Genomic DNA, 13,837 nt, shown 5'->3' on the forward strand with positions numbered 1-13,837 from the left:
GAAATGTCCACCGCCTGCCTGCCTGAAATTCAACACCAGTGTGGTCATACTACTAACTCTCGTATCATTACGGTTTTGATCATTTATGAGAGGAGTACGACGGTACGACCCTTGAGCACGACGGTACGACTCTTGATCACAACAGTTCGACTCTTGAGCACGACGGTACAACCGTTGAGCACGACGGTACGACTCTTGATCACGACAGTACGAGTCTTGAGTATGGCGGTGCAACCCCTTTTGAGTACGTCGGTACGACCATTGAGCACAACGGTCCGACCCTTGAGGGGTCTCATGGCGTGATCTTTGAAATGACTCTTGAGAATCAGGTCAAAAAGGTCATCCCATTACACCTAGAGAGGTCGTTTTGAAGTTTCGTAACGTCGTGCTCAAAGATCTTGAACGTTCACTCATTACGGTGTTTTTTTTTTTACGTTTGCCGGTATACACACACTGTACACTCATTGGAGACCTTAACATACTCGATCTACCACCACTATATAAACTACTACTTTGCTGCAGTTCTCTGCTTTTGAAAAAGTTTGCAAGTGAACTTTTACTCTCGATATTTTACGTGGCTTTCCATCATATAGGATCATCAAGGTGGACACAAACATCTCCATAACTGGTGATGGACGCTTAAGTAATGAACGGCAGTGGCTCGTTAAGTATTCCTAGTGGGATCGTAAGTGGCTTACGGGTTCGTAAGAGGAGCTTCTCTCGTAAACGGAGCTAGGATCATAGGGGTCTAGGGCTAGCCTTGCTGGTGAGGTTAACCTTGCAAGCAGCGGAAAACTCGCATATCATGGCTAGGCTTCGTAACCATGGCTGGGCACTTAAGAGTAGCTAGGCATCATGAGCAATAGCTAAGTGGCTAGGCTTCGTAACCATGGCTAGGCACTTAAAGAGTAGCTAAGCATCATGAGCAATTGCTAAGTGGCTAGGCTTCGTAACCATGGCTAGGCACTTAAGAGTAGCTAGGCATCATAAGCATAGCTCTTCAGAGATGCTACGCTTCGTAGGCATGGCTAAGCACTTAAAAGTAGCTAGGCCTCATCAGCATAGCTAAGTTCACAACAGGTGCGAGTTAGGCTTTGGCGTCAACTGTCACATTTGTCATGATACATCCCAGGTGCGATCCTCCCAAGGCTGCTGTTGAGGCTTCTGCTTCCACACACACTTGTTCAGTCCTCGGCCCCAGCATCACACGTGCTACGGGCCCTACAGTTGTTACCTACGTAGGTCAGAGCTGCTCGTGGTGGGGGCAGCTCGGGAGACGTCAATTTGGACGCCACAAACAAGTGATGAGAATAACACATCTGATATGTTTCTCGTCCATTTATCTGTTTTTCCATCTTTACTAAGATTTCTAAAGACTTTGCCGATGATATTATTTGGTTTTTTTCTGAAGTTTAACTTATCAAAATGATGTGTTGTCTTTTTCTCTACATTCTTCATGACTCCTGGCAAGACATGAGGAAATGACACATCAAACACAAGAAAAAAAAGAAAAAAAAAAGTGTTAAATCTGTTGATAATTATGGTCAAATTATCTCCACGTTACATTAACAGAGAAGTACTGATCTTCTCTCTAGATTATTTTTTTGTCTGCTTCGTCCTCGGGGCCGTACCTCACTACCACAGTCACGCCGATAGACCGAGATATTTCCTTCGTTAGCCACAAGTAACGGAGGTCATCATTATCCGCACCTCATCAACGAGAACACCGAGGATGGGCGGCGGTGGCTGGCGCGCGTTCCCTCGACAGCCCCCACCAGTCACTGTGGTCGGAGAGCCACACACACCTTAATTGTCGTCTTCATTCCTGATTGTCAGGTGGCGTCACGGATCACCTGCTTGCCATTTGTCTTGTTGGTGGTGGTGGCTGTGTGGGGAGGAAGCAGCCAAAGCCATGCGTTCGTTAATCATATTCGACCTGGTTAAACGGAGAGAGAGAGAGAGAGAGAGAGAGAGAGAGAGAGAGAGAGAGAGAGAGAGAGAGAGAGAGAGAGAGAGAGAGAGAGAGATGGCTCAGCTATGCCACAGGAATGTACTTTGTTACCAACTTCGCCGAAAAGTGTTAATAAGAACAGGTGAAGTACGAGGGTCAGGTATGTACATGAAGAAGGTCGGGGAGGACTTTGACCCTCGTCAAGTTAATCCTATGTCTCTATTAGACGTAATAACATAATGTCCGGGTCTTCGTAGCAACACCTGATCTCCAGTGCCGATACTCACCTCTGAGCGTTGAACATCATGATAAACATCATAAAACTCTCATTCACGTATAAGGATAGACAACATGATGATGATAATGATGATGAAGGTAGTTATGATGATCCTCATAACTACCATTCAAGGACCTGTTACCATATCATCCAGGGATTTTATCCTAACTCCTCAGGTTATGACATGCGAACCAGACCTTCTCTGTAGAATCTTCCATACAATCAGACTCCAATCATTTTTCAAATCTTTTTCACAAGACCTAAGTAATGATTGGCCATCCAAGCACGACGGGACGACCCTTGAGCACGACGATACGACCCTTGAGCACGACGGTACGACCCTTGTGCACGACGGTACAATCCGTGAGCATGAAGGTATTGCCTTCGGGTTTGATGGCTTGACTTTTGACCTGACTTATATTAGAAGTCTAGTTGCATCTTGATATAGGCTGTGCTGATCAATAAGCCTGACTGTACCTGGAACGTGAATACAGAAAGGCGAATATGAAGAAGGTTGGTAGTACATATTGATGAAGCATTAAGTCCATTCATGATTTGTCTTTTTTTTTTGTCCTTCCTAGACCGAGTGAGAGGAGCAGTCCACTGGTTCACTATGTTTGCTGCCGTGGCCCTCGCCTGCAGTCTCCTGCTGGCGTCGTCTTCGGGCAAGACTGTCGAAACCCTTGACGACCGAAGTGTGTCTACCAGTACTCCGGAGACGAGTCGAGTGACCACCGTCGCAGACCAGGCGACAGCTCTACTGAGGGGGTTCTGAAAGGTGTTGGAGGCGACACTGCAGAACACTATGGCTCTCTACTGCTGCCTACGCTTCTGCGGCAGTTACCTCATGCTGAAGGTCTCAAGACTATGCTTACCAATGGCTTAGGAGTACATGAAGACTTCCTGAGGGTTTTCTCTAAGATCTTCGAAGGGATGAATAAACTGAAGGCATTTCCACCAAAGGGTCTGGGTGTTGGCATGACCTTCCCCATCGGTAACGACATTGTGAGTAATGAATATAGTAATGATGACGTATTGGGTAACTCTACAACAGGAGGGACTGATGTCAACAGCCAATATTTGAATTTGATTAAAAACGTCTTTCAAGAGGAATTTGGAAGCTTTCCACAACTGCCCGTGGTTTCCAAAGGTCTTGGAGACACATCTGACAGTCAGGGAAGCCTCGGCATGACCACCTCCAGTATCTGGATGTTGATCAAGTCCACCTGGCAGAGGATCCTGGCTTACGTCGAGGACGAAAACGCCCTCCCGCACTTCATGCAGCTGACGCCCGTAAAGATCATCGACCGACTGCTGCATCTCGGAGACGATCTCAACCTCATCAACTTCTTGGCTCAGAAACTCGACCAGGACTTCGCTGAGTTCGTAGCGGAGGAGGTCACTCCGTACCTTGGCCCGCTGAAGGACTTTGACAGCTTCTACAACTTCACAAGAGAAAACGGCTTTAGTGGCGTCCTCGACTACTTCAGGAGCAGGAACTTCGGCTACACGATGACGGCGATGTCACGCTTCATATCGGCGTACTTTGACGACACTTTCTCCGACGATGTTGCCGACCAGTACATCGCCTTCATATCCTTCGGCAACACCGACCTGTACAACTTCTACAAGTCACTACTGCAGACTCAGAGGAGAAGCGCTGACGGTGGCGACCCGGGCCGTGGGAGGTTCAAGAGAGAGAACCTCAACAGGATGATCGGCGACTACAAGTTCACCGGCTACGACTTCCAGCAGGAAGCACCTGGACTTGACGCCGGCCGAGATCTGTCGAGGGACGGCGGGTACGGCGGGCACAGCGGCGGGGGCGGCGGGTACGGCTCCAGCGGTGGGTACGGCGGCGGCTATGGGCATGGAGGGGGCGGTGGCGGCCACGGAGGCGGCGGGTACGGCTACGGAAGCGGCTACGGTGGCGGGTATGGCCACGGAGGGGGCGGTTACGGGGACATGATGATTGATCCCGCTGTGGTGCTCAGTTCCGTGGCTATTGGCGCCCTCTTGGGCTTTCTGCTCTTCCGGCTCATCCGGGGCACCGGCAACGGAAGACGCGACATCGGTGACGGCTCGCTGTCACTCTGGCTCTCCGACATGCCAGACAAGTTGCTGCCTTGGGGCAGCAGCGTCGAGAGGATGAAGCGTCACGTCCAGAACTTCAACACGACGGGTGGAGACGAGTTCAACTTGCCGGACTCGCTGAGGGGCGACGTGTGGTCCACGGACCCACTAGTGGGCGACAATCTGCTGGACGACGAGTATGAGGAGGACGACATCGCCGACCACCTGAACCAGCTGTGGAGGGTGTATAAAGAGAGCAACGAGGCCGCCTGCGTCCAGTCCCACCTGTGTGGCGTCATGACCAACAGCACAGCGGAGCAGCTCACTGGCAAGGACTCCAGCTTACCTCTCATTATGTGAGTAATGTCACTGACTTTGTTGTGTTGCCGTATTTCCACGTCTCTCGAACGCTGGTGGGTCATGAGAGTGGAGCCTTTGATATGTACACACTGTACATACAATGAAACTATTTAGATGACGCAAACATCCATATACATTCGAAGTACATACTCATATTTATATACATATATGGATGCTGGTAGCCACATGGAAATTGAAACGCGAAGGTCTGAGCCCTCCAGTTATGATTCACATCTTCAGGGATACAGAAGTAATGAACGAGCGAACTATCACGAAAGAGCTCGTATCTTCGTGCTGCGCTTTCCCTGTGGCTACCGTGTGATTCACGAATCACGCATTCTTCTGTGAGTCATCTGCATATTCATGCATATCATTAGACAACAAAATTTTCTATTTAGAGTTTCACATACATCTTTTAGTGAAAGCTTCAGGTATTGTAGGACACAGTTTTGAAAACCTTGATCCATATTCTACAATCGAATGAAATTTTCAGGGCGTCTGTGAGCAACCTGATGGGCGTGGCTGGGCCAGGCCAGCTGGTGGACGAGATCGTGCACACGATGGTGGTGGGGAACCAATACACCTGCCCCTGGCCTCTCTCACTGTCTTCATCCACACCTGCTGCTGTAGCGGCCTCACGGGGGCAGTGTCGCGCCCGCGCCGACGACACAAGCGAGCAGACGAGGACCCTTCGTATGTAGCCCCTTCTGACGAACTGAGAACGGGACGAGGGTCATTTCGAGGAGTGGTGATATTCCGAGGTGTTAACTCCCTCCACCAGGGACCATACGAGGCAGTGAATGCGTCTACGGAAGGGGCGGCTACAAGAGGCGGCGGTGAAGAGGGTCAACAGTTCACAGAGGAGGAGGAGGAAGAGGAAGGGAAGGAATATCCTGTGTTCCGCCCTCAAGGTCTCCTCCGTTAACCAAAGAGAAAAAAATATATATACTATAAATATACTTATTTAATCTAGCAAGAAATAACATTTTCATTATATATATATATATATATATATATATATATATATATATATATATATATATATATATATATATATATATATTCACTTGTTAATCTACACTAATGTATCAGTTCTCTTAGAAGGGAAATACCATAATCACCCCACAATTTTCCTCCCTAGTTCAATGTACCTTTTTTTTTCTACGTGTATTTTTTTTTTTTCAAAACTAGAAACTTGTAGCTATACTGTAACCTTTCCCATTCACGTAGTTACAGACATGCTATCAACAGTCACCAATAATGCCTCCCATGTACTATATTAGCGATGAACAGCTGTATCATGTTAGTGTCCATGATGTGTAACGGTGGTACATTGTAAAATAAAACTATCATGAAAAAAATGTCTTTTAATAATACAACTCCCTTGCCCAGCCTAGTATCATCATGGTCAGCAGCTTATTTGCCGATTAAATATTTTCCACCATGGAATGAAAAAATATGACATTTGACACTAAAACAACTGTATTTATGAATACAAGTATTGATATATTGATACTATCATCACACGAACCCAGAACTCCTTTCGCGAAAGGATTTTTTTTTTTTTTCTTTTTTTATACTTCGTCGCTGTCTCCCGCGTTTGCGAGGTAGCGCAAGGAAACAGACGAAAGAAATGGCCCAACCCCCCCCCCCCCTACACATGTACATACACACGTCCACACACGCAAATATACATACCTACACAGCTTTCCATGGTTTACCCCAGACGCTTCACATGCCCCGACTCAATCCACTGACAGCACGTCAACCCCTGTATACCACATCGCTCCAATTCACTCTATTCCTTGCCCTCCTTTCACCCTCCTGCATGTTCAGGCCCCGATCACACAAAATCTTTTTCACTCCATCTTTCCACCTCCAATTTGGTCTCCCTCTTCTCCTCGTTCCCTCCACCTCCGACACATATATCCTCTTGGTCAATCTTTCCTCACTCATTCTCTCCATGTGCCCAAACCATTTCAAAACACCCTCTTCTGCTCTTTCAACCACGCTCTTTTTATTTCCACACATCTCTCTTACCCTTACGTTACTTACTCGATCAAACCACCTCACACCACACATTTTCCTCAAACATCTCATTTCCAGCACGTCCATCCTCCTGCGCACAACTCTATCCATAGCCCACGCCTCGCAACCATACAGCATTGTTGGAACCACTATTCCTTCAAACATACCCATTTTTGCTTTCCGAGATAATGTTCTCGACTTCCACACATTTTTCAAGGCTCCCAAAATTTTCGCCCCCTCCCCCACCCTATGATCCACTTCCGCTTCCATGGTTCCATCCGCTGACAGATCCACTCCCAGATATCTAAAACACTTCACTTCCTCCAGTTTTTCTCCATTCAAACTCACCTCCCAATTGACTTGACCCTCAACCCTACTGTACCTAATAACCTTGCTCTTATTCACATTTACTCTTAACTTTCTTCTTCCACACACTTTACCAAACTCAGTCACCAGCTTTTGCAGTTTCTCACATGAATCAGCCACCAGCGCTGTATCATCAGCGAACAACAACTGACTCACTTCCCAAGCTCTCTCATCCCCAACAGACTTCATACTTGCCCCTCTTTCCAGGACTCTTGCATTTACCTCCCTAACAACCCCATCCATAAACAAATTAAACAACCATGGAGACATCACACACCCCTGCCGCAAACCTACATTCACTGAGAACCAATCACTTTCCTCTCTTCCTACACGTACACATGCCTTACATCCTCGATAAAAACTTTTCACTGCTTCTAACAACTTGCCTCCCACACCATATATTCTTAATACCTTCCACAGAGCATCTCTATCAAACTCTATCATATGCCTTCTCCAGATCCATAAATGCTACATACAAATCCATTTGCTTTTCTAAGTATTTCTCACATACATTCTTCAAAGCAAACACCTGATCCACACATCCTCTACCACTTCTGAAACCGCACTGCTCTTCCCCAATCTGATGCTCTGTACATGCCTTCACCCTCTCAATCAATACCCTCCCATATAATTTACCAGGAATACTCAACAAACTTATACCTCTGTAATTTGAGCACTCACTCTTATCCCCTTTGCCTTTGTACAATGGCACTATGCACGCATTCCGCCAATCCTCAGGCACCTCACCATGAGTCATACATACATTAAATAACCTTACCAACCAGTCAACAATACAGTCACCCCCTTTTTTAATAAATTCGCGAAAGGATATATATATATATATATATATATATATATATATATATATATATATATATATATATATATATATATATATATATTTTTTTTTTTCTTTTTTTTTTCCAAAAGAAGGAACAGAGGGGGCCAGGTGAGGATATTCCAAAAAAGGCCCAGTCCTCTGTTCTTAACGCTAACTCGCTAACGCGGGAAATGGCGAATGGTTTAAAAAAATAAAAGAAAAAAAATATATACATATAACAAATGAACTTCCCTCTATGATGCGGAAACTGTTATGCCAATTAATGTGAGAAATAAAGTGAACGGTCTGTACAAACATCAGGTAACAACCCAGTTATGCTTGATCAAGTCTTCCCTACTTCCTCTGTTGACATTCAACCATTACATTACGGGTCGCTCAGCTCTGTTTCTCCTCATTCCCGACATCTGATGGGAGCAGGTGTGTGATCTGGAACGCTACGTGGTCAGAGTTTGATCTTCTGGCTCTACTTTAATCGCCTGGATCTATATAATTCTACACCTCAGATTGATATCATTTTGTTAGTTAATTGTATGTCAGAATGATAAAATAATGTCTCTTACATGAGAGATATTCTACAATCACCTAACTGTCTTTATATATATATATATATATATATATATAATATGGGTTGGGCCATTTCTTTTGTCTGTTTCCTTGCGCTACCTCGCAAACGCGGGAGACAGCGACAAAGCAAAAAAAAAAAAAAAAAAAAAAAAAATATATATATATATATATATATATATATATATATATATATATATATATATATATATATATATATATATATATATTAGGATGGCCTTACGTTAGATCATATCTAGTTAGGCTTCTAACAAGACTTGTATATCTATCATTCTTACATAACTGATGGCCACAGATGATGGCTTGATTCTCCTTTCATGAATAAAGATGCCGTTCATATAATACCTGGCACTGACTTGTATATCCTCCCCTCCTGTTTTACTTTTCCCAAAGAAGGAATAAAGACACGGGCCTAGTGAGGACTTTTTCGTCTGAAGCTCAGTCATCTGTTCTTGACGCTACCACGCTAACGCGAGAAATGGCAATTGTACAAACACACACACACACACACACACACACACACACACACACACACACACACACACAGAGTACGTTAAAATCCCCCCCTCTCGAGCCGGCCAGGCAGCAACCGTCCACCAACATCTGCAACCATCACCAACCAAACACAGTCGTCAGCCTCAAGTGTGTCTTTGCCTCTGAAGGCGACCATCATTTATCTATCTCCCGTCATCACAGATGACAGTAATAACACCAACAGATTACATGAGTTATAATTGTACAAAAAAAAGAAAATATGAGGCTGTCGTTCTATTTTCACGTGAGGTAAGTTACGCCAGAACGTTGTGGTGTTGGTGGAAGGACTTGTGGGGTTTGAGTTACCGGAGACACCATTTGTGTTCTCAGTACATCGATTTTTGAATTGGTCTCCGCGGCTGCTGAGGTGTCATTCTCCCGTGCATGAACGTATGGGTAGAAAACACACACACACACACACGCACGACCTGAACGCTACAATAACACTGATTCATACACACAGAAAGAACATAGAAACCGTAGTCTTTATACTTCAACCCAATGAGATACGCGTCGAAGCCTGGGTTCATAAAACATTTGAATCTGTTGTTGAAATAATAGGTACAAAACGTATTGTCTCCCCAGCCATGCGTTTCTAAGAACATTTCCTATATCTCAGCAGAACTCTCTCTCTCTCTCTCTCTCTCTCTCTCTCTCTCTCTCTCTCTCTCTATATATATATATATATATATATATATATATATATATATATATATATTATATATATATCCTCACTAATACAGTTGTTCCGTTGGTCTCCTACGGATACAGGAGGATCTGTATCGCTTGCTACACATCGATCCTTCATGAACCATTAAAATTTTGAACCTTCTGAAATATTCCGTCTTACTAACCCTGCCCAGTTACAACGGTAATACTTCATCATCTTGGCTTCGTCCGCCAAAATTACAAACGGTGTGTGGAGTAATATTGTAGAATGCCTACGTAGGAAAGAAAGAATAAGAGAGTCGTGGTTTGGCGTCTTAATCCTCTGCTTCTAAAATGAAATATGACGTCTTATTCAAATATAGAGAAATGAAGTTCTTCTCTCGTGAAATGAAACAACATTAAATACTACGAAGATACAAGAAGGAAAGAGGTAAAACAGGCCACAACTCAGCCCTGGAGCAAAAAAAAAAAAAAAAAGAAAACTAGTGGTGTTGGAGCGTATTGCTGAGATGCCACAGACCCGCTCTAACACGAGACCACATTCTGGAGCTGCCAAAATTTACTCTGACTTAAATTATTAAGAAGAGGAAATCTCTGGTGTACTTGAGGCTGGAGGAGCAGCGGGATTATCCTTGATCATCTTCCTACGATCGTCTCCAACGGCCGATGACCAGTCTGTAACTAGGAGCTTCTTGATGCGGGTAATGGAAGAGACTCTCTTTACTGTACTTGTGTCGGGAGGGCACAATCACCCACGCCTCCTCTGTCCGGCGGAGACGTAAATGCACGGGTTCCCAGGTGTTCCGCCGAGGGCCTGCCGTCGTGGTGGTGGTGAAGATTATAAGGCTAATCACGACGAGCAGGAGCTGCAGAACGGTGAAGGAGCCGCCCGACTGCCCCAGCCAGCCGTGGGTGTAAGGGCGTCGAGGGGTTTCGCCGGGGAAGCGCAGCGTCACTCGGCTGAGAGAGGACTTCAGGTGACTTGCACGAGTAACGTCTTCGTCGAAGTGGGCCTCACAGGGCCGGCAGCTCGGGGTCAGTCGGTGGGTGGCACTGGGCGGGGACGGGGGCAGCGGCGTGGCTCACAGGGGGCGGCGTCTCGGATACAACAATAGAGGTCGGGCGACGCAGTAGGAGGCGCTGGAGGCTGCGCCAGCATCCACTGCAGGAACAACGTGTCAGTCAGAGAGGCGACTCCTCCGCGACAACAGGAAGATATCTCGAAGCACAAGAGGGTCTTTCAACTCCCTCCCAACCCCCACCTCGTCACCCTCCTTACTAGACAGAGCCCGTCCCTCCCAGCTACGACGGCAGACGACACACACACACACACGACAGACTCTGCAGACACTGACGGGTAACGTTGCTAACTCTACTTTTTCATTAGTTATAATTTTCCATGAAGTTCAATAGAGACCACAGACTCTCTCATCTCTCGGAGAAGGAAGTGGTATACGATGCGTCTTTTTCATGATGAAGGTGGAAATTTTATAATTTGTTCTCGTACGAAATATTCTCCATTTAAAAAGAGCAAATCTTGATATCAAGACAAGCGCAGCACAGGAAATGACAGATGATAAAGAACGCAATATCTCAGATGTTTGACGGAAGAAAACACGATGGATATCACTACTGCACCAGGATACCGAGACGTGTATGTTTACTTCATTGAACCTGTGCAGGTTGGCGCTCCTCACAACCAAACGTATATCGTGAAGCCGCAGGTGCTGGACCCGTGTGTGTGTGACCCACGTCGTCTGCTGCTGACGACGTCAGATACATTAAGTGAAACAGAAGAAGACGAGAAGCAGGTGACACATGACACGATATACATCGCAGGTGAAAGCTGGTCGATTTCTAAGCTTTGTGTAAGACAAGCTTAAGTCTCAGACGCTCGACATATCCAAAGAATTTGATAGGGTTTGATATACGTCTTCGCTCTCTCAACTTCGTTCCTTCAGGTTTTCTCTCTGACCTGCGATGCATAGTCCGTCTCTCGGATAGGTCCAGTGTGGTAGCAACTGATGTCACGAATTCATCCACTTATTCTATCAATACTGATGCTCCTCACTCTGGGTTCTGTTCTGTCGCCTACTCTCTTCCTTCCTCCCAAGTAACGACCTTCTTCCTTCAGCCTCCAACCCTACTGACTCTTGCGCCGATGATTCCACTCTACATATCCTCAACTAACAACAACTTGGAATGGGTAACGAGTCACCAGCTCAGAGTCAGTGGTACAAAAACCCAAAATTTCCCTATAATTTGTTCTTCAGATCACAAGTGCATCTTGTAGTAAATTTCAAAACCCTACAAATTAGCCCAGCAATGTTATAAACATGATGTGCATTACCGTATCCTCCTCCTTATCCCAAATATTCTACCTAATAAACTTTTGAATAAATCGACTTCTCAAAACTTGAGTGTTGTGATTCTCTTGCGAGCAACTGCATCGTATCTACAAATGTTACTACATTCGCCCCAGTATGGACCACTGCGCTCATAACTACTGGCTCTTCCTTCACGTCTCTTATCGCGGGAGTGGAACCAAAAGCCTTCTTGATATAATACGTCGGTGATCAATTGTGTGTGTGTGTGTGTGTGTGTGTGTGTGTGTGTGTGTTTAAAAAAAGAGCTTCATTAGTTAACTGTGTTATGCTATATATTCTATCCAGCCTCTGCAGTCGACATACATGTTAAGGATACAACCGTCATCATAACATGACGATGGCGTCACAACCGTGATCACAACACAACGAGGGCGTCGTCCCACGCCTCATGAAACACTGTGTTCCATCACGCAGCAAAACAAAGACGTGATAACGTCAACACAAATCATGTCACGTGACTGGTATGACACACACACACACACACACACCTGCGGTCGGGAGGTGACACTACATCCCCATCCCAGGTCAGGTCAGGTCAGGTCAGGTGTATGACCGGCACACGTGCAACAGGTGTAATACTACTATTGTGGCTGAACACTTGGCTGGGGGAGGTGAATGTTACCCACTACATGAGACGCACCACCGCTAAACACTGTGCTAACGAGATATCTGCAAAACCTCTTATATATATATATATATATATATATATATATATATATATATATATATATATATATATATATATATATATATATTTTTTTTTTTTTTTTTTCCCAAAAGAAGGAACAGAGAAGGAGGCAGGTGAGGATATTCCCTCAAAGGCCCAGTCCTCTGTTCTTAGCGCTACCTCGCTGACGCGGGAAATGGCGAATAGTTTGAAAGAAAAGAAAGATATATATATATATATATATATATATATATATATATATATATATATATATATATATATATATATATACACCGACAAACCAGCGGTATCAATATCTGAGACAAATAAGAAACTCACCTTCAGAATGATGTACACTTGACACATATAAACAACCTTAGCTTTTTTTCCGAGGACGAGCGGTAGAAATTCTTCGAAGAAAATGAGCGCTGAGGACAGCGAGGAGGAGGAGGAGGAGGAGGAGGAGGAGGAAGAGCAGGAGGAGGAAGAGCAGGAGGAGGAAGAGCAGGAGGAGGAGGAGGAAGAGCAGGAGGAGGAGGAGGAGGAGGAGGAGCAGGAGGAGGAAGAGGAGGAGGAGGAGGAGGAAGAGCAGGAGGAGGAGCAGGAGGAGGAAGAGCAGGAGTAGGAGGAGGAGGAGGAGGAAGAGGAGGAGGAGGAGACGCGTGTATCACCAGCGTCAGGGAACACTGAGGACGCTCGCCCAGGAGCACGTTGAGTGGGAGTCGGGAGGCAGGGCGGTGCCTGGCTGTCCCTCCCACCCACTGGCTCACAGGCAGGTCTCGCCTCGTCAGGAACTTCCCACAGGCGACGTCCTCATCGGAAACCAAACACCTTATACGGAACCAATGCTCGTGTTTAAACCATTCAATTCCTCACACTACCCTGTGTTTACTGGGTTTGTGGCCCTCCGACGGTGTGGTTTGGGGGGGGGAAGGATGAAGACTCACGCACGAGTCCCCAGGGGGGGAGGGGGGGGGGGGGCTGGTCGATGATAAATGGGTACATGGCTTTTCCTAGCGCTACCTCGCGCGCATGCGGGGGGAGGGGGTTGTCATTTCATGTGTGGCGGGATGGCGACGGGAATGTATAAAGGCAGCAAGTA

At 45.8% G+C, this 13,837-nt stretch overlaps 1 protein-coding gene across 1 annotated transcript; it reads left to right on the top strand.

Moving 5' to 3' along the window:
• The first annotated feature begins 2,835 nt into the window (after positions 1-2,835).
• On the top strand, positions 2,836-5,594 carry LOC139753003 (uncharacterized). The gene is given in 3 exon segments (XM_071669143.1): positions 2,836-2,992; positions 2,995-4,657; positions 5,155-5,594. Coding segments are annotated over 3 exon segments (2,022 nt in total). The 5' UTR covers positions 2,836-2,841; the 3' UTR covers positions 5,363-5,594.
• Positions 5,595-13,837: the final 8,243 nt, after the last annotated feature.

The sequence above is a fragment of the Panulirus ornatus genome, chromosome 2 (genome assembly GCF_036320965.1).
Source record: "Panulirus ornatus isolate Po-2019 chromosome 2, ASM3632096v1, whole genome shotgun sequence".
Taxonomy (NCBI): Eukaryota; Metazoa; Arthropoda; class Malacostraca; order Decapoda; family Palinuridae; genus Panulirus; species Panulirus ornatus.